This window comes from Hakea prostrata, chromosome 4 (assembly GCF_041222555.1).
Source record: "Hakea prostrata isolate BN-2017 chromosome 4, UWA_Hpros_2, whole genome shotgun sequence".
Classification (NCBI taxonomy): Eukaryota; Viridiplantae; Streptophyta; class Magnoliopsida; order Proteales; family Proteaceae; genus Hakea; species Hakea prostrata.
Window position 1 is genome coordinate 1,071,266 of NC_142603.1, and position 18,995 is coordinate 1,090,260.

The 18,995-nt window shown below is 37.4% G+C and overlaps 2 protein-coding genes across 3 annotated transcripts; one reads left to right on the plus strand and one right to left on the minus strand.

The window, feature by feature from the left end:
- Positions 1 to 552: 552 nt before the first annotated feature.
- PIP (proline iminopeptidase) lies at positions 553 to 9,527 on the plus strand. 2 transcript variants are annotated; one of them, XM_089151189.1, is made up of 11 exons: positions 553 to 657; positions 1,088 to 1,266; positions 1,861 to 1,959; positions 2,029 to 2,139; positions 3,896 to 3,958; positions 4,092 to 4,185; positions 5,355 to 5,452; positions 6,231 to 6,332; positions 6,836 to 6,949; positions 7,351 to 7,425; positions 9,050 to 9,527. In XM_089151189.1, the coding sequence occupies exons 1-11, from the start codon at positions 630 to 632 to the stop codon at positions 9,158 to 9,160; spliced, it is 1,074 nt and encodes a 357-aa protein (XP_089007315.1). In that variant the 5' UTR covers positions 553 to 629; the 3' UTR covers positions 9,161 to 9,527. The 2 variants fall into 2 exon arrangements, with proteins under 2 accessions (XP_089007315.1, XP_089007314.1); XM_089151188.1 differs by having other exon boundaries at positions 560 to 746.
- A 2,833-nt stretch (positions 9,528 to 12,360) lies between these two features.
- On the minus strand, positions 12,361 to 18,099 carry LOC149016916 (protein RER1B-like). The gene is made up of 5 exons (XM_089151190.1): positions 17,924 to 18,099; positions 17,427 to 17,565; positions 16,824 to 17,205; positions 12,895 to 13,075; positions 12,361 to 12,770 (listed from the first exon to the last, which is right to left on the minus strand). Exons 3-5 carry the CDS (start codon positions 17,174 to 17,176, stop codon positions 12,717 to 12,719), a joined length of 588 nt encoding a protein of 195 aa, XP_089007316.1. The 5' UTR covers positions 17,177 to 17,205; positions 17,427 to 17,565; positions 17,924 to 18,099; the 3' UTR covers positions 12,361 to 12,716.
- Positions 18,100 to 18,995: the final 896 nt, after the last annotated feature.

The following is an 18,995-nucleotide window of genomic DNA, read 5'->3' on the forward strand; positions in this document are numbered from 1 at the left end:
TCTTGAACAACCCAACCAAATCTAACCCTAGATTTAATATTTAGTGCTTATTCGCAAAACTCCCAAATTCAACTAATTTTTTTGGGTAGGAAAACCACAAATCAAGAATGATGCCAATAAGAAGAAAAACTATATTCAATGAACCTCATAGCTTGTAAAATATCTCATTCGTTATTATGAGCATGTCAATTAACCATTTATTGAAAGAAAAAAAACGATAAAAAAAATGTGCGTGTAAAAAAAGAGGGGAAAACAAAACTTCAAAACCTGATTGAAATATGTGAGACAACCTAGGGACAATCGGGACAATTGATATGGGTACGTATAACTTATTTTTATTTTCATATTAGAGTAATTTTTGTTATTTAAGTAAATTTATTTGAAAACACTCAACATGTGAATCCAATAATTTGTTTTATAAAAAAAAATCCAATAATCGGATTTTTTTAATTTTTTTGGGCAATAATTGGATTCATCACACAAAGAAATCTTTTTTTTTTTCGGTAAGATCACACAAAGAAATCGCTTCAGTTGTAAATTTGTAATAGAATTTGACGAAAAAATGAGCATGGCCGTAACGATGATGTTAGGGGTTTATCAAATTGCGCCGCATTGTATGCCCCTGCACCATGACCGTCTACATCTCCTCCCTCCTCAGTTAAGTGGACGTTTCCCTTTCTGCTCTCGTTCTCTTTATAAATACTCTATTCATTCATTCTCTACCCATCTGAAGCTCCACTCAACAGGTAATTAGACTGAAAGATCCACCCAGTTTCTTAAAATTGGTTCCTTTTCGTCTTTCTTGTTTGATGTGATTGATTATCCTATGATACTGAACTTTTTTTCACAAGATTGTTGCTGCTATTCTGCAATATGATGGGTGAAATTCTTCGGATGATTCATCAACGTTTAAAATAAAATAAAATTGATCTACTCTTTCGTTCTTCCATCGATTTGCGGGTTCAAAGCAACCTACTGACTTGTTGTTTTTTGCTGGTTATTGCTGGGCCTAACAGGAAACCGCTTGTGCCATTTGATCAATTTTGATGGGAATTACTAAATTGGATTTTGGTTGGGTTTCCTGCAGGAATAAACATATCACCTGCAACCCCTCCTCAAGTTGACGCAACCATGGCCTTGGGCAAGGAACCTTCAGAACTGAATAGACAACTTTATCCTGATATCGAGCCTTACGCTTCAGGTCTTTTGAAGGTTTCGGATCTCCATTCCATCTATTGGGAGCAGTCAGGGAATCCTAATGGACATGTGAGTAGGCACTCTACCATTATTGTACCTCTAGCCTATGCTTCTCTTTCACAAGAATTAATTGCTGTGATTGCTGAAATTAGATTCTGCTTCACCGATGTGGTGTAGTTACTGTTTCTCTTTTGAACTGCTTCATTTTTCTTATTGCTTTTCGAGACAACTCCATTATATTACTCTCTCAGAAGGTGAATACGTGCTGTGTTTCCTACAGTCTATCAATGGATTCATAACCTCTAATTCTTGAATCCTCTTCACCTTGACACTTCAATAAATATCTTATATTTCCTTTAACGGTATAGCCTCATTAAAAAAATGATCAAAAGGTGAATACTTGCTGTTTTGACCTTTTGCTCTCTGACACCGATCGGATCTAAAATTTAGTTTCTTTGGTATCTCAATCTTTGCCAGGTTTTTCTCAGTATGATCTGGGAGGGTTTTCTTATCGTCGGAAAGTCAAAAAACTGTTTTCTCCTGATACAAAATCACTACACTCTTTATGCTGCCTGTTAAAGTTCCCCTGTTACATACTTATATGTGTGTTTTGACCGATTGATCCAACAATATGTTTCATTAACATTGTTGTTGCCTTGGCAGCCAGTGGTGTTTCTTCATGGAGGGCCAGGGGGAGGAACTTCTCCCAATAACAGAAAATTCTTTGACCCCGAATTCTATCGAATTGTTTTATTTGATCAGGTATATATCTTTCAACTTGATATATGAAGTGTATCTGTTGTTATTTAACAGAACTTGGTCTTTTCACAGAGAGGGGCTGGTAGGAGTACCCCACATGCCTGCTTGGAGAACAATACAACATGGGACCTCATTGATGATATTGAAAAGCTAAGAGAACATTTGCAAATTCCAGAATGGCAGGTTTATTATTATTTAGATATCTAATTATTCTGTTGTTGTTTGCTTCAAAAGGTATTGGAGAGATGTAATGATTGTTCTAGAAATTCTTTTTGGTCACCATGATGCTGAAGCTGTACACTCTCCAGGTTGACCCCAAATGCCACATTCTATGGTAGAGAACATTATAATGATAATTGGCCCATAAGAGACCTCATTAAGTATCGCAAAAGAAGGGCCCGGCTGATTGGGTGTTTAGTACAAATGCAAGAGGAGAACCAAAACAGGGTTATAACTTGGGGTTCTAGTTTGGTACCACTCATCATGCTAAGATCTCAATTATTGTTCTAGACAGTCGTATTCACCTTTTTTTTTTTTGTGGGTTCTTGTTAGAACGTAATAGTTGTTGAATATTATACCTGTAATCCATGAGGAGGGAAGTTAGTGTTAAGTTGAGAGTGGACAAAGTCTAAGCTGAGTCATAGTGTAAGTTAGTAATTGTTATTCACTTTAATTACTCCACGGTTCTTTGCTAAGAGTTGGTTGCTTGTCCATTCCTATTGCACTTATCCTCTCTTTGCTTCTCCATCTTCTTCACAGATTCTGGTTCATGGTATTTGGTTTTATCACATGGTATGAGAGCTATGAGGAAGAAGAAAAACATAAATAATACTTTGTTCTAACTTTTTCTCTCACTTGCTTCCTCTGTTTGTTTATTTTCATATTGAATCCCTTGATCTTATTCTTATGATGCCATACTTTATTCTCAAGACTCTGCTAGGCGAAACTGTTGGACTGAATGGGGGAAAAAAAAGTTCTTCTGGTCCTTCCAGATCTATTATATTTAATGTTTTGGGCATAAATTCCCCATCTGAAGGCTTACCTTCTCCTTGGTCTCGTCTTCAGAGATCATTCCTACTTTGAGAAACTAAATTGGAACTATACCTTGTGGGCTTATCTTTAAATTTTAATGGTAACCGAACTCCAGATTAGGGAACCGTAGTCACCACTTTCATTTTACTTTAATGCTTTGAATAAAGCAGTATTTTAATGTAGAAGAAAGAAATGGTCTAGCTATGTGGAAGAATGGGATTGCATAGGAGGGATGGGGCATTAATGGAGAGAGAGAAAAGGGAGGATATGTGGAGGATTGCAATGTGGGAGAAAGTTGTGTAGCGCGGGAGAGGGGCTTACTGCAAGGAGGAGATGAATTGCAGGTTTTTCTGAAGGAGAAAAAATGGCCAGTAGTTGTGCTTCATATAAAACAGAATATTAACTGAGTCTGTAAGAAAGGGTTCAGTGGACATTCTAATTTTGAAATTAAACGTGCAAACTTTGGCCCCCCAAAAAAATAATAATTAAAACATGCTAACTGTCAAGGGGAAGGTTCATATATTGAAAGTTTTTGGGGCATCTCATTAGGCCAAAAGGCAGGGTTTTCTGTGAAATCCCCCCCCCCTCTGCTTGCCCCCTCTATTTTTGGTCAGTTTGAATCAGTGAACTTTGTAATTAATAATATACATTATATGAAAAATAAGCAGGGCTGGTTATTATAATCTTAATAGCTGACATCTTTTGAGGTCCTGTAATGGCCCTTTTATAAACTGGATGTGATTTCAAAATTGACCAGTGAACTTGTAATTAATAATATACAATTATATGATAAATAAGCAGGGCTGGTTATTATAATGTTAATAGCTGACATCTTTTGAGGTCCTATAATGGCCCTTTTATAAACTGGATGTGATTTCAACTTTCATTCTTCAGACACACTGTGCAGGTTTTTGGTGGGTCATGGGGAAGCACATTGGCTCTTGCTTACAGCCAATCACACCCTGACAAGGTGCATGTCTTCTTTTTGCTTATTAGTGTTTCTTTATAGCAATTTATAGCTAGCTTTCCAATAAATTGTGATCCTCTAGCAGATTAGTTTGTCCTTCAGCTGCTTACATTTTTTCCTTCAATCTTGTCCAAAGGTGACTGGATTGGTTCTTCGAGGCATCTTTCTATTACGGAAGAAGGAACTGGATTGGTTTTATGAGGGTGGTGCTGCAGCTATATTCCCTGATGGTATGTTTCTAATTACTACTTGAATTAGTAGTGCTACGGTTTGCTGCTCTGCTTCTTGTCTTGTTATCATCTTCTTTTCTATTTTATATAGAAACTAGTGTTCAACATAATATCTTGAGCCTCAAGATTGTTCTATGGGTTTGAGCCACTGATAGTTTGTCACATGTCACAAAGTATATCTAGAACTCTAATTGGATTGGTTTCCCTAAAGATAGTTTTTAGATAGGGCTAATAAAAGATAGGTTGGTTATCCTGCTGCTCTTATTAGATGGGTCTTTCTTCCAACTGGTTCCTGCATATATTAGAATCTTGAGAAAGAAGTGAAGATTCAAAGCGTAATGGTAATTGGATAAAGAGAAGAGAAGGTTTTGGTGTTATATTGAAGTTAGTAGGTTAGAGGAAGAGTGGATAAGATTTGAGCAGTAATAGTATGAAAGTGGAAGATTTTTGAAGGAGAAGAAACATAATTAAGGAAATAATAAGAGACAAGCCTACTGTAGGACTAACAATTACAAGACCTACTAGTTTTTTCTTTTTTGCAGTTGAAATCTTGATAGACTAAAGTATTGGGTTTCCCTTTAGAATAGAGGCTAGATGCTTGCACTTTATATGATGCTCTAGTTGGCTAGTTGTCCACTGTAAGTCTTTCCTTGTTGAACCTTTCGTGTAACTTTAAGGCTTTGCCATCCTAAAGGAGCAGGGTCCTCTGTTTTAGGGATTGAAGTAATGACGATGGCATTAATAGCTCTAGGCACTCTAGAGCATGAAGAATTCCCACAATTGCCTCGTGAGGTCTTCTTTTTGAATCTCCCAGCAGCCAAGGTTTAGATGTCAAATGGCCACATGCTGTTGAGCTTGCTAAAGGAAGCATAGAAAAATTCCACGCACTTTAAAGATAAGTGATGTGCAAAGAAGAATGGAAGTTGCTTCAATCATAATATCATATTATGCTGAAAATAAGCAGATCGAGGGTGTTATAAATTGTGCAGTATAATCACACCCCTTACAAACCCCCATCTCCCTTCCCCCCCCCCCCCCCCAAAGAAAGAAAAAAACTATGAAGGTCAGACAGACTCACTTTCTATATATATATATATATATATATTGGCCAAACTGTTGACTCTGTATGAGTATTATTGTTTCTTTTGACGTCTCTTCTCAATGTTCAGCTTGGGAGCCCTTTAGAGATCTTATTCCAGAAAATGAAAGAGGCTGCTTCATCAGTGCCTACAGCAAGAGATTGAACTCTGAGGATACACAAACACAAGTAAGCGTTACCAGTAATTGCTTTCTAGCTTCTTAATGAATGCAGGCATTTGGCCACAAATTATGAGCAAGCTCTTCATGCATTTGATAAACCTGATGCATCTAAAATTTTCTGTGCAATGTTCTGCAAATGGAGTTTCAGCATTGTTTCAGTAAATTAATGCAAGAAGATTACTTATTCACTGCAAGTATGTTATGGACCTGAGTAACCAACTGGAAGATCCAATTTTTTTACTCAGGACCAACTTTGAGCTATGCTGCTATGGCCTCCCTATAGGATCTTTATTTCATCATTTTATGTGTTGCTTTGAGGAATTAGGATATCTGCCACTTTAATTTGACATTTTTAATGGCTCAATACCTTTTAATTCCTGTAGAAATATATGAATTTGTGGGATAAGTAAAGATCTTCATGTTTGAGCCAATGAATTAAAGATTATCATGAACTTTGGTGTACCCAGTACATGAGGCTTCCGTCATTGCATGTCCAGGTTGGTCATAATGTATGTAGTTTTACCCCTGCTTACACAGAGAGGCTTTTGTCAGACTGAAAGCTGTGACCATTGGGTCACAGTGGAGCAACATTGCCTTTGAATTTGGGCCTATCCTCGGCATGTTTAACCCTGCCTATTACCATAGATTTTTTCAGCATTTTCACTGGTCCTATCTGCATGCCTTTCGTCGTTTATCTCTTGCTTGGCATGATCATTTTTTATTTAGAATTTACTGTTACATCATTCACAATTAGCTTTTCATTTCTTTGTGCCATCCATTATTAGATTGCAGCAGCTCGAGCCTGGACCAAATGGGAAATGATGACTGCCCATCTTCACCCAAATGAAGAAAACATAAAAAAAGGTGATGATGACATGTTTTCACTGGTAAGTTAGTTTAATGTTATATTATTTGTAATACTTGTATTTGCTATTTGTTAGTATACAATTTTTACTACGTGCATGGTAGGATGGGCACCTATAGCAGAGATTGCATTATTGCAAGCTCTTTGCTGATGGACAGTGGAGAGCAATATTTTCATAATATTAATAAGAACTACTATGCAAGTTATGGCTTCAGGAGAAATGGTGAGAAAAGGCATGTGCGGGTTGAGGTTGAGAAGTATAACTTTGAATGTCATGATAGGATCAATTAGGCTCTCGCCAGTGCAGGGTCTAGGAGGGTCATGTATACAGCCTTACCTCCCAGTACAGGATCTGGGAGGGTCATGTATACGCCAAGGTCCCTCCTCCATTTAATTGGAATTAGGACAAGTTTTTCCCTTTTGTTGTAATTATTATGTTTTCAGTCAGGTAGGAATAATGCTTAGTTGAGTTAAATTCAATTTATTGTGTTGTTTTATGCCTTATAGTGCTTTTTCTGTATACAGGCATTCGCAAGAATTGAAAACCATTACTTTCTGAACAAAGGATTTTTTCCTTCAGAGTCATTCCTGTTGGATAACATTGAGAAGATAAGGCATATTACAACTATAATTGTACAGGTTATTTATTACTGATTTTTTGCTGTATGATTCATTTATCACTTATATTATTATATTTGGCAGAGCTGAGGATCCTCCAAAAGCTTCTGGAAGTTCCATTGATTGTGGAAAAGATTTTACATCCTAGCAGATGAGTGTAGACCCAAAATTAATACCCATAATTACATCAAACTGAGGAGACTAGAAATTTTGCTTCCTAAAAGTAATCCAAGTGGTCTAGAGATTTTACTTTAAAAACTCCCCATTATTTTTTAAGTTAGTTTCTAATGCTCATAAAGATCGAGATGCCTGATTTTTTTATCTTTGATAATTTCTTCTTTTTGGCACACTATGGCGGGGTTGGCATGATATGGAAGTGTTACAGAATGATGTTGAACAAATTTAGCATGTTGACTTGACAGGGAAGATATGATGTTTGTTGCCCAATGATGTCAGCATGGGATCTTCACAAAGCATGGCCCGAAGCTGAATTAAAGGTAAGAAGAAACATGTCATCAAAACAAGTCGACTCTTTAGACCATACAGTATGCCCACAAGAGGTCCTTGTTTGGACAAGCTAATATCACAAGTGGTAGATGTAGTGACAGATGTGATGCTTACAATTAATTCTGCAAATTGCCGTATGCCTATTTCGAAATTACTGGAAATTGATATTGGATTTGTTTCTGACTTTCACTTTTAAGTTATGTACTTGGTTATCTTGGTGAAGTCACATTATGCGGTGCTGTGAGTTGTGATAATGTTCAATGAGAATTGCTGTTTGGGTTGTTTGGTGACTTGGTCATCTTTGTGAAGTCAATTACACAGTGTTGTGAGTTGTGACAATGTTCAATGAGATTCTTGTGGACATTTCAAGCCTATGTTCCCTTTATTGTTTCAGTGATCAGTTGAAATATCAATGTATGTATACAAATTCAACAACAACGAGCCTTATCCCAGCTTTATCCCAACTAAATGGGGTCAACTACATGGATCCTTGCCTTCCAGTCAGCTTCGTTTGAGGTTATACCACCACAACCCCTTAGCCATGCATTTCTTTCTCCTCCCAAGGTTATAATAGGTATGCCCTTAGCTGTTTTAGTTCCTTTGATCTAGATTAAATCACTCATTTGTATAGGGGTGTTTAAAGGCCTTCGTTGAATTTGGTCGTGGCACCACAAATGATTTTTTCGTAGCTTATCGTTTATTAGAGCCACTCCCAAACCAGATATAGTATTGGCCATTCCTTACTTTATCCTTCCTAGGTGTGCCACTCATCCATACTGAATTTGTCTATATGATGCTTCTTAATAAACCTACATTCTACACCATAAATCATAGTTGGTCGTACAACAATCCTACATAATTTTTTTTTTGAGTTCTATAGGAAGATTTCAATATCCCAGCTGCATCTCTCCACTTCAGTCACCCTAATTTAATTCTTTGGAAGACATCATCTTCTATTATCACCTTTATTTATGATTGAGCTAAGGTACTTAAATTAATCGTTTTGTGGAATCTTCTTCTAATCAAGGTTTACTACCTCATTATCCATCCAATCACGGCCAATGTTACACACTAGATACGTCTTCATTTACTTACCTTAAACCTTTTAATCCCAAATTTGTTCTTCGTAGTTCTAACTTGGTATTAATTTTTACTTGTGTCTCATCTACTCCAAGTACCTACTGTTCCACACAAAGCAGAAGGCCCAGGCTGCTGCATGAGAAAAAGTAATTGATGTTTCTTGTTCAGGCATCAGCCATGAACTGAAATGGTTTGCATTAAATTTTTTTTATATTGCTTCAAACACATGACCTCTTTGTGTGGTTATCATCTCCTGTTGGTCTTCATATTGATGTAGGCATCATGATCCAGATGGTAAGTATAAATATAGGAGGTTTCACCAAGTCACAACTAAATTCTATCTGGTCGGTGTAGACCAGTATATTGGATTATTGTTTCAGTGGATAGATTATATGGAGGGAACTCTCCTTCAAGGAGACTCATGTAGTGGTCATCTTGAGCTGATCCTTTGTGTAGAAAATATTCTAGTTGCCCTCGTGCTTTTGGTACTTTTTGAGTAGCTTAATTAATAAGAAATCTGCTGCTGATTGACAGGTCATCCCAGATGCAGGGCATTCAGCCAATGAACCAGGGATAGCTGCTGAACTAGTTGCTGCAAATGAAAAGGTGAAAAACATTCTGAAGACAGGTCAAAACCTGAAATAGCCATTGGTGTGAATGTGAAATAATTTGTGAATTTCTACCCTTGCTGAGGCCCTGGTTGTCTATTTGAAAGTATGAGTATATGGAGACATGCATATTCACACACCCATGATCCAAGACATTTTTTCTGATGGCCGGATCGACTGTAGTCGACCATTGCCATAGAAAGGGTTGTCAATAATAAGATTAGCCAATAATAAAACACATAATATGTTTCCTGACTCTGTTGCGTGTTGGGGAAAGGAATGCTTCGTTTCAGTTCTTTTTTTTTTTTTTTTTTTTTGGTGTGTGTGATTTTGTATTTAAGTGGGTGAAGAAAAACATCTACTTATATTATAAAATGGAGGATGAATCTGGATTACAGAACAAATTGAAGCCTGGTCAGTCTCCCGTTTCAAATGGGCTGCGACACTCATTTTTAATCTTGCTGCAACTCTGATTGTATTAGTTCTGATGGTCGAACAATCCACACCAAGATTGCTTTCGTTCAAGTCTAACTGCATTTCTAATTTAGGAAAGGCATCAACTCAAAATTCGGTGCCTCTTTTTCATTCGGAGATACCAACAGATTGAGCACAGCTGAACTCAAAATCATTCTATTTGTGAAACGATGTTTGTGCCTTTCTGGAGAATAAACTAAGACAATATCATTGATAACATGCCGATGACTCCGTTCATCCTATTTTCTCCCCTTGAATTCGTTTCATGAGATCAGAAGTTCAAAATATCCAGTAATTGAAGAGGTTATCCGTTTCACAGCATACCAACTACTCATCCTGATCACTCCCAAACCGCATCGCCTACTATCTTGTACTGGGAGGATTTTGGTTTTGTTGAATTTCATTTCTGTATTTTGTTTGCTAAAGTTAGTCTTCAGGAGTTTATGGATTTGAAGCAGCATTTAGATATGTATTGTGCAGCAAGTGGGCAGGCAATCAATTATAATAAGTCGGCGATTACATTTAGTCCTAATGTGCCTTCAAAAATTAGACGCTGGTTCTCTAAGTTGTTCCATATTAGATGTGGACAGGGCCTTAAGAAGTATTTAGGTTTGGCTACCGAATGTGGACTTGCTAAGAATCGGCTCTTTACAGAAACAGAGGAAAGGATTGCTGGTAGGTTGCAAGGTTGGAAGAATCTACTGTTATCTCAAGCTGGGAAAGAGGTTTTATTAAAATATATGGCTCTTTCAACTGATATATATTTATATGCTGCTTCTCACTTTGCTTTGTCTGCTATCATCATGCAGTTGTAAGGAAATTATGTTCTGATTTCTTCTGGGAGAGTTCAGATTCAAAAAAAGAAAGTTAAGTGGATATCGTGGAAACGATTGTGTATGTCTTAGGAGTCTGGGGATCTTGGGTTGAGGGATCCTAAGTTGCACAATCTTGCTTTGCTTTCTATAATTGCTTGGAAGTTATGGAGTAATCCTAATAATCACTGGGGCAAGTTTATGAAGCAAATTATTTTCCCTCTTGTGATTTTTTGAATGCAAAATTAGGATCTAGGCCATCATGGGCATGGAGAGGCATTTTGAAAGGGAGGGTTGTTAGTCAGTCAGCTATGCTATGGTCAATTGGAAGTGGTGATCAAGTTGATAATTGGCATGACAAGTGGGTTGCGGGTTTACCTGGGTTTAAAATTCAGTCGATAAAGTCTTTGGGGTGTGATATATTAAAGGTTTCTCGGCTCATTCATGAGGAATCTAGATCCTGGAATAGATCTCTCTTAGAGCAATTTTTTTCTTCAGTTGAGGTGAGTGCCATCCTTCATATTCAGCTGCCTCTTTTCCCTAATGCAAATAGACTGTTGTGGGGTGCAAACAGAACAGGGGTTTTCCCTGTTACGAGCTCCTATCATCATTTATGTAATCAACAGAAATTAGTGGAGGATCAAGCAGCATCTTCTTCAGATGTTCCCTCCTATGCTAATGTTCCTCGGGTGACATGGAAGGCTATCTGGAATGGGATTGCAGCTCCGAAAGTCAAGAAGTTTATGTGGAAAGTGTGTGCTGGGGGCTTGGCTTCTGGTGTTAATTTTATGAAGAGGCATGTCAACATTGATCCTTTTTGTCACAGATGTGGATATCAGGTTGAGTCCGAAGAGCATGTGCTTCTTAAGTGCCCATTTGCAAGAGCTGTATGGCATGCTTCTTCAATCTCTGTTAACCTTTCTAATAGCCCAGATATATCATTGGTTGAATGGGTTCATACTTTCATCCAGTTGTAAAAACAGACCAGACCGAATGATGGGGCCTCTTGGATAACGTCAGCAACTGGCCAACAACAAAAATATTTGAGACTGCACAAGGGTGTGGTACACAGCACAAAATGTTCTCTCGTTGTAAGGTGGAATTTGTAGACAGGAATCGCGATTTAGTTGCTGAATGCCTTGACTAGGAGGGTCACATTTTTGTTGTGCTAAATGACGTGAACCACATGTAATGCTTGGATAGTTGGATCCAAGATCTGTGTGTAGCCAGGTGGCTCGAGTATAGTGTGATATTTTCCAAATAGAAATCCTTTTCACCGAATGAAGAAAAAAACTCGGAATAAAATGATGTGATTTTTTATGTGAAAAAGAAAAGGAAATATCGTTAACCAAAGTGACAGTAAAGTCACCTATGAGATGGCTTCTTGAGGTACAACTGGCAAGATGAATTCAAAAAGATAAAGTTGTCTTCCTTAGATGGATGGCCACTATAAGAGGCACCATATAAAACGGCCAAAACGCCTCCACAGTCACGGGCCAAAAGGGAAATCACTCAAATCAGAGACAGCAAGATGGATCAGCAAACCTGTACCCTTGACCTTGATTGTGCTTCGAATTCTACTTTCCTGAGTCGTTAGGCCTTCATTGTTTCTCATCAAGCGAAAACTCATTTGCCTCCCTGCATTCTACCATGACGTAACCAAAGGCCGAAGGCATCTTTATAGACTTTCCAATTCCCGGCAACCAAAAGCACGATATTTATGAAAACACATCAGGGACCGATTGATATCAACGACCATCCTATCGTGGCACTAGACCCAGAAATTAATAGTCAGGATTACCCCAAAAAAAAAATTAATAGTCAGGGTTTCAATCTCAAGAAACCAAACTACAGCACCTACTTCGATCAGAAAAAAAAACCCTACATCAGCTATGGGATAGGGTTAGAAAATGAGAAACAAGCAACACCCCAACCCCCACAAAAAAAAACCCCACAGAAGGGGGGGGGGGGAAATGAAAATAAATAAATAAAAATGGAAAAGTACACACCAAATCTAACTGGTTGGATGGAACTTCAAAGTCGTGCAAAATACATTCCCTGAAATTTGAATGTGGCAACAGGAAACGGAAAAAAAAAATTCTTCCGACATATGTATGCACAGAAAATCTGAACTGAATTTTTGCTTGATACTAATAAAGCCAAGGGCATAAGTGAATTTAACACTGAACACACATACTGACACGAAATACAGTTCTAATTTCTATTGGGATCATCTGAGGCCAAGAAATTTCAAATGGTCCATATAACTTCCTCGTTGCCAATTCATGTTTATGGATTCACCAAACTTCAGTCCCTGGGTAAACCACTTCCACTAGGAGAAGGCTTCTTCCCAGAGTATTTCTGCAAAAAATAAAGAACAGAATTATATAAGAAAATTTGGAACAAGCCAACAAGGAAATCTCCCTTTTTGGGTTCGGAATTGGGATTCAAAGTAACAACAAAATTTCAAGTACTGCAAACTCACCTGTTTGCCTAGGCTGATCGGGACGTACTTATACTTGATCATGTGTAGAATTTGTCGCTTCATCGTGAGAACAAATAGAACAATCCAGTAGCAAAGCAAGATTGGCCAAAAGACCGGGACATCAAACATTGAGAAGAAAGTCATACCGAAGGCTATCAAGAATGCCTTTGTGATAGAATACCTAAGCACCATAAGAGAGAGTATTGGACCATCTATCATTAGAACGTGCACAGTGACAGAGAGATCAAACTTTGAAGAAATGCTAGAACATTCTATACCACAACTTTGCAGTCTGGGATTAAGACATTAATATGCTCATAATATAAAATTGCCCATGATTGTTCACTAAATCTCACAAAGAAAGCAAAGTGCAAAACACAACGATGATGGAAGTATCCACCAACTTTGAATTGGAATATATACCACTGAACATACACAGCAAAAAATGTTGGCCAAAAAACTGCAGTAGGGGATTCTAGTTGACATACAATGGGAATGTTTTCCAAATGTGAAAGCTTTTTTGGATTAAAACTTAATGAACACATACCGTGCTAAATCCAACACATAACTGCACTAATCCTCCAACTTACACCAAAACTACAATAAAAAGAAGGTGAATCCAAAGGAAGTCAGTAGTGACTCAATTTCCTACAAGACCAAGGACTAATTGAAAAAAGAAGAAGAAATCTACATTTCCAAGTGATCGCCAGAAGGTGTTTAAAAACCTTGAATTTGGCTTGGATGGGCCAATTAATGCTATTTAGGTACAAAGTGCTTAACTTGAATGGTTTGTACCCAAAAACTATTCATAAAAACAGATATATGGCATAGCTAGAAGAAATTTGAAGTCCAAGTTTATACTTTGCATGGGTTTGGAGAAATTACACCATCACATTCCCAGGATACAGCCCAAGAACACCATACAAATTGTTGAAAATGAACTCTTATGGTCTTTCCCAAAAAACCTCTTAAAATTGTTCAGTCAGTAAAATCTCTTGAGCAATGAATAGATGAATAGACCAAACTTCTGCTTAAGGAATCAAAAGCTCATAAATAACAAAATATGATACTGGAGACACACATCAACTAGTCATAAAGCCATCCAAAAGAAGTTAATACAAAAACAGAGTCGATACCACAGAAAGTCCTTCCCCCGTAAGTATACTCCTTATAATCATCCCAGGCAAGTCCCCAATACAATGAATAATGAGAAAACAAAAATGACAACAAAGATCACATATGGTGGGATGCTGGGAGCTCATGCTAGCGGACAACTACAAATTTTATTCATTATATTGCTAAGTCATCAAGATATGAAGAGAGGAAATAAAATGTCCACTTATACTAATGTAGTCCTAGATTTGTAGGAGATCCACTAGCAGCCAATAAACCAGAATCATGTATAAATCAGCCAGGTTCAAGTAGGTAAGAATTAGGTGTGGGTCCACTAGAAAGTCTAGGGATGAGCTGAAGTTAGGATTTCATAAGAGGCACTAGGGTCATGAAGAATGAGGTAGGATAGCCTATCAATGAAGGTTCACAGAAGTGTTTTGGGTGCTGAATTTTAAGTTTTCAGCAAATATGGGGGATAGGTTTCAAGCTTTAAAATAGGAAACTTTGGGTGAAACGGGGTTTAACAATTGGATTCAAAAGATGGGGCTTGGATCAAATGATGAAGGGCTCATGGACTGTATTTAATCTGTACTTAATACAAATTGGATGACTGGTTAGGACTGGAAAGAAAATTAAGATCTGACTCAGGTTAGCATTTATGGAATCTAGGATTTCGACCAAGGGAATGGAAGGCAAGGGGGCCAAGTGTAGGGTTTCATGTTGAGAGGCTGTGAGTTAAATTATAATTGTTTCAATAGAGATAATATATCAGCCGGTGGTTTTTAACAAGGTTAGTAGAAAAGAAAAAAAAAAAAAGAAGTTAGGATTTGGAGATCAGAGGATTAGAAGAAGAATTACATGGGCTTGTGGATACTTCAATATTGCCATGGACCACACCAGTAGCAATTAACACAATTCAAGATTCTATCATCAATTTGTTTTTAATATTTTCATTTTTTTCCCTCTTACAATCTTATACAAAGACTCAGAAATAGGAATGACATTAAAAAGGAATGACCTAATCCAATCCTTAACCTATTAGGTAACTTTAACAGACTAGGTCAGTAAACTAGACTAGGAACAGAGTCACCTACAACTTAAGGAGAATGTTCATTTACCCCAAGAGTAAGTTTATCAAAATAAGTTGAACTGAACCATCGGTTCAGACCAGTGAAGCTGGTTCAATTTAAAGATAAAATAAAAAATAAGACGAACAGGCATATTGTTGTTACCTGGGGTTTAGATTCCACTTTCCGGTCTAGTAGCTAAAGGCCGTTTCCTTCCCACATCCCTCCCCCCCCCCACACTTCTCCCTCCTGTACATTCTTTCTTCCCCTCCTCGGGGTTTTGTAATGAAATCATATTCATCCCCCCCCCCCCCCCCAAAAAAAAAAAAAAAAAACTTAGTATTGGGCAGGGAGGAAAAGGTTAGTTTCCCTTGCGACCTAATTACCTATAGTTTTGGCCAATTAAAGCAGCGGCCACTTCCATATAAAAGCCATGGATTCAGAGGCCTAACATGTATGGAACCCAACCCAAGAAAAGCGGCCCAGTTGGTGATGAATCTACAAAACTTCCATTTTTCCATAAATGCATGAGGGACAAATCTTAGGGGGATTATGCCCCAGACAACTACACTTAATACCCATTAACTTGTTTCCACACTTTCTCCTCCAAATAACATAAGTATTAGAACCAATCTTCTGAAAATCAAAATTTAAAGAGTTAATGGATTAATCAAGAATCTTACCATAAAAAAATTGTAAAATTACATAGACATTGAACAAAAATAGGAATTAGAGAACTCCAACCACTGCTGTTCCACAGCCAATATGCAATATCTTATGCACTAGTCTTACTGCTTGTTCCCTTGAAATAAATACATACATGTTTTGATTGTGAAAAATAATTTAAATCCAGGTCCTTCAACAATACACTAATGCTTTATAATTGACATATTGGCTTGAAAAAATATATTTATTTCCCTGTTCTAATATGTCAATTGGAATTGTCTTTCCATGAATTAGAACACAACGAAAGCTAACCCCCAAAACTCCACCAGTCTTCCAGTAGTTTAATATTTTGACTAACATAGCACTTTGATTACTTTCAACCCTTCCAACTGAAACAGCTATGATTCAGAGGCCTTAGTATAGCTTTTGGAATTTCCAGGTTTTCTCTACAAGAAAGAACCACTTCCCATGCAAAACAAAAAATCCTGACAGATATAAAGACTAAAGAACATTGAACAGAAATCTTTTATCTACTACTTTTGACTCCCAACCCCTACCCTACCATAGGATACAAGATACAACCACTTCTCAACAGTTCCAGCTCCAATAACAAATCATGAACCAAGCTACCATAAAAGATCAATTTCCAAGAGACCATCTTAACAATAAAGTAAACCAAAAAGCCAGATAACAGTACATCAATAGGTAAAAAAACTAGCCGTGAAGAATGACAAATAAATGTCAACAATTATATTTCTCAATATGTTACTTGCATTTGACACTAGTGTGGAATAATTTTTTTCCTTCTTATAGAAACAAAAAACAAATGGTTTCTGTCAGACACCTTTGACCTTACATTTTTTTGCAACCATGCAAATGTTATACAACATTGACAGTAAACGCAGACCATTGTTCACCCACCAACAGAGAAAGATAACACATTGCAACTGCATCTCAATCTAAGTGAAGTAGACAGTGAAGGGGTTTTGAGTCTTTTGACCACAAAAACTAGTAGATAAAATGTAAAAACTAAGTGAAATAGGGAGTGACAGTGACTATCAGACTAAGGAAATCTTCAATTACCAGAACTTGAACTCAGGGAGGCGGCGAATGAAGGGCTTGAATTCATCAGAACCTTTTGTAGGCAATGAAGCCCCATCCAAACCTTCCAGCTCTGGATCAATCTTTGGCGAAAGAAACCCAATCAAGAGATTCAAAATATATATTCCCAGGCCGTAGGAGACAATGTAAAACCCTTGAACAAAATAAACACGCAAAACGTAAATGGCAGCGACAGCAAGAGTTCCCAGCCACCTCTGAACTGGGAGCGGAGTAGATCTATCCAAATAGTACTGAAAAGTCCTCGAGAAGTCATTTCTCCATTTAGCCAGAGGCGCCACGGCTGATGATGCAGCATCGCCCCCAATTCCCTCCATGAAAATCAGGATTTACCCGTGTTGACGATCTAATAGAAAAAATAATAGTAAAATTACGCATTGGAGGTTCAAGAAAGAGAAAAGGCAACATATATTGAACAGATGGTTCAACAAAAACAGGTTCTGACTCTAATGAAACAGAAAACTGATTATTGGGGGGGGGGAAATTAACAATACGACGGACAGGTTGAATCATATCTTTAACGAGGAGATTAATCCAGAATCAGTAGTAGCAAAAGAGACTGTGTACCTGTTCCTCGTGAAACGATACCAATTCTTGAGTTGCAGATCTCTCCAGGAGTACACGTCAGAACCCAAGTAACCCTAAAATATATTGTCAGCAAATGCAGTAACTGGTCCTCGAAATCAGCTAGCTAACCTAACAGCACCTGTTCCGTGAAAATACAAGTTCAAAAAATCAGATCTAGACCAGATAGATGGGGGAAGCCAAAAACATAAACCCTAAAACTTCAACATGTGCGTTCGATTTGAATGAAACTTAAACGTTCTACACGACGGTAAGGTCCGAAGTACAGCCTTTTCAACATATATGTTCGATTTGAATAAAACTTAAAACGTTCTACGCGACGATAAAGGCCTGAGCAAGCCGAAAAGCTAAATAGATCAGGAAATCAGTCCACATATAAAATCTTTACGCAAATCAATTCAAGCTTTATCTATGGAAGCAGATCTACGAGGAAACATAGGAAGAAAAAAGAAAAGTTTGATAAAGAGGTGAGAGGATACCAATTCAACTCAAAATGAAGTTCACCGTAAAGTTTCGGTGCTGATCTACGCAGGGAAATGGAGGAGATCTTTCCGACTCCATGTCATTTCTATTGGCTTCTGTAAAATAAATCCGCTAGACATCCATCAGTCCATAAGGAAGCGCCCATGAGGAGATAATCTGGCGTCCGCGAGTGACCAAATAACCTGCATTACCAATATTACCCTTATTTGCCTTCTGAATGACAATGCACGCTCTTTTTGGGTATGAATACACGTGAGAGTTTTTTCCAATCGTAGAAAACGAATACAATTCTTTACCCAACGAAAAAAAACGAATACAATTCACTTCCAATGGATGCGTGTACGTGCGCGGAGTAAAAAGTTACAACAACCGTATCCCACGGCTGACTTTTTTTCTCGGAAACAGAATCACATTTATTTATTTATTTATTTTTTATTATTATTTTGAGTTTTTTTTACCATTATGCTCACTTTAAATTGGCATAAATTCTTCATTACCCACTTACCCACTAGTGGTCAATATTTCAATTTGTCTAATCTGATGAACTTTAAATATTACAAAAAAAACTTATGCTTTCAAACTTTAAAATGTATCATAACCTAAATGTTCTTATATATTTTCTCAAAAAACTCCCTAAGTTTAATATCAAATGATGAAAGCAACGGTCATGGCAAAGCTTTATTGATGGCTTATTCTGTTCTGATTTTGTTCTCAACACTGCCAATTACTTCTTCATTATTTATATTTTCAGTCAAAACATTAGTATCCTTGTGGGCGACACTATCAATTGGGCTTTCAATTCCAATCTTGAGGCCAAAAAGGTCTAAAGGGAAAAGTGAAAGGAAACCTTGAGGATGAAAAGGGTATTTGAGACAAAAAAAAATTGGTGATGGTCCATTAGATTCGGTTAAATCCCACCTACTAAAAATCTTAAATTGCATACATGCACTTGGTGCACATGCGAAAGTCTGCAAGTGGTGATGCAGGTGGAGCGGATGAGCACAAAGGGTTTGTGAATTTTGGGATTGAGTCTAATAGAATTCGGGACTTGATTTTATAAATTCCAAA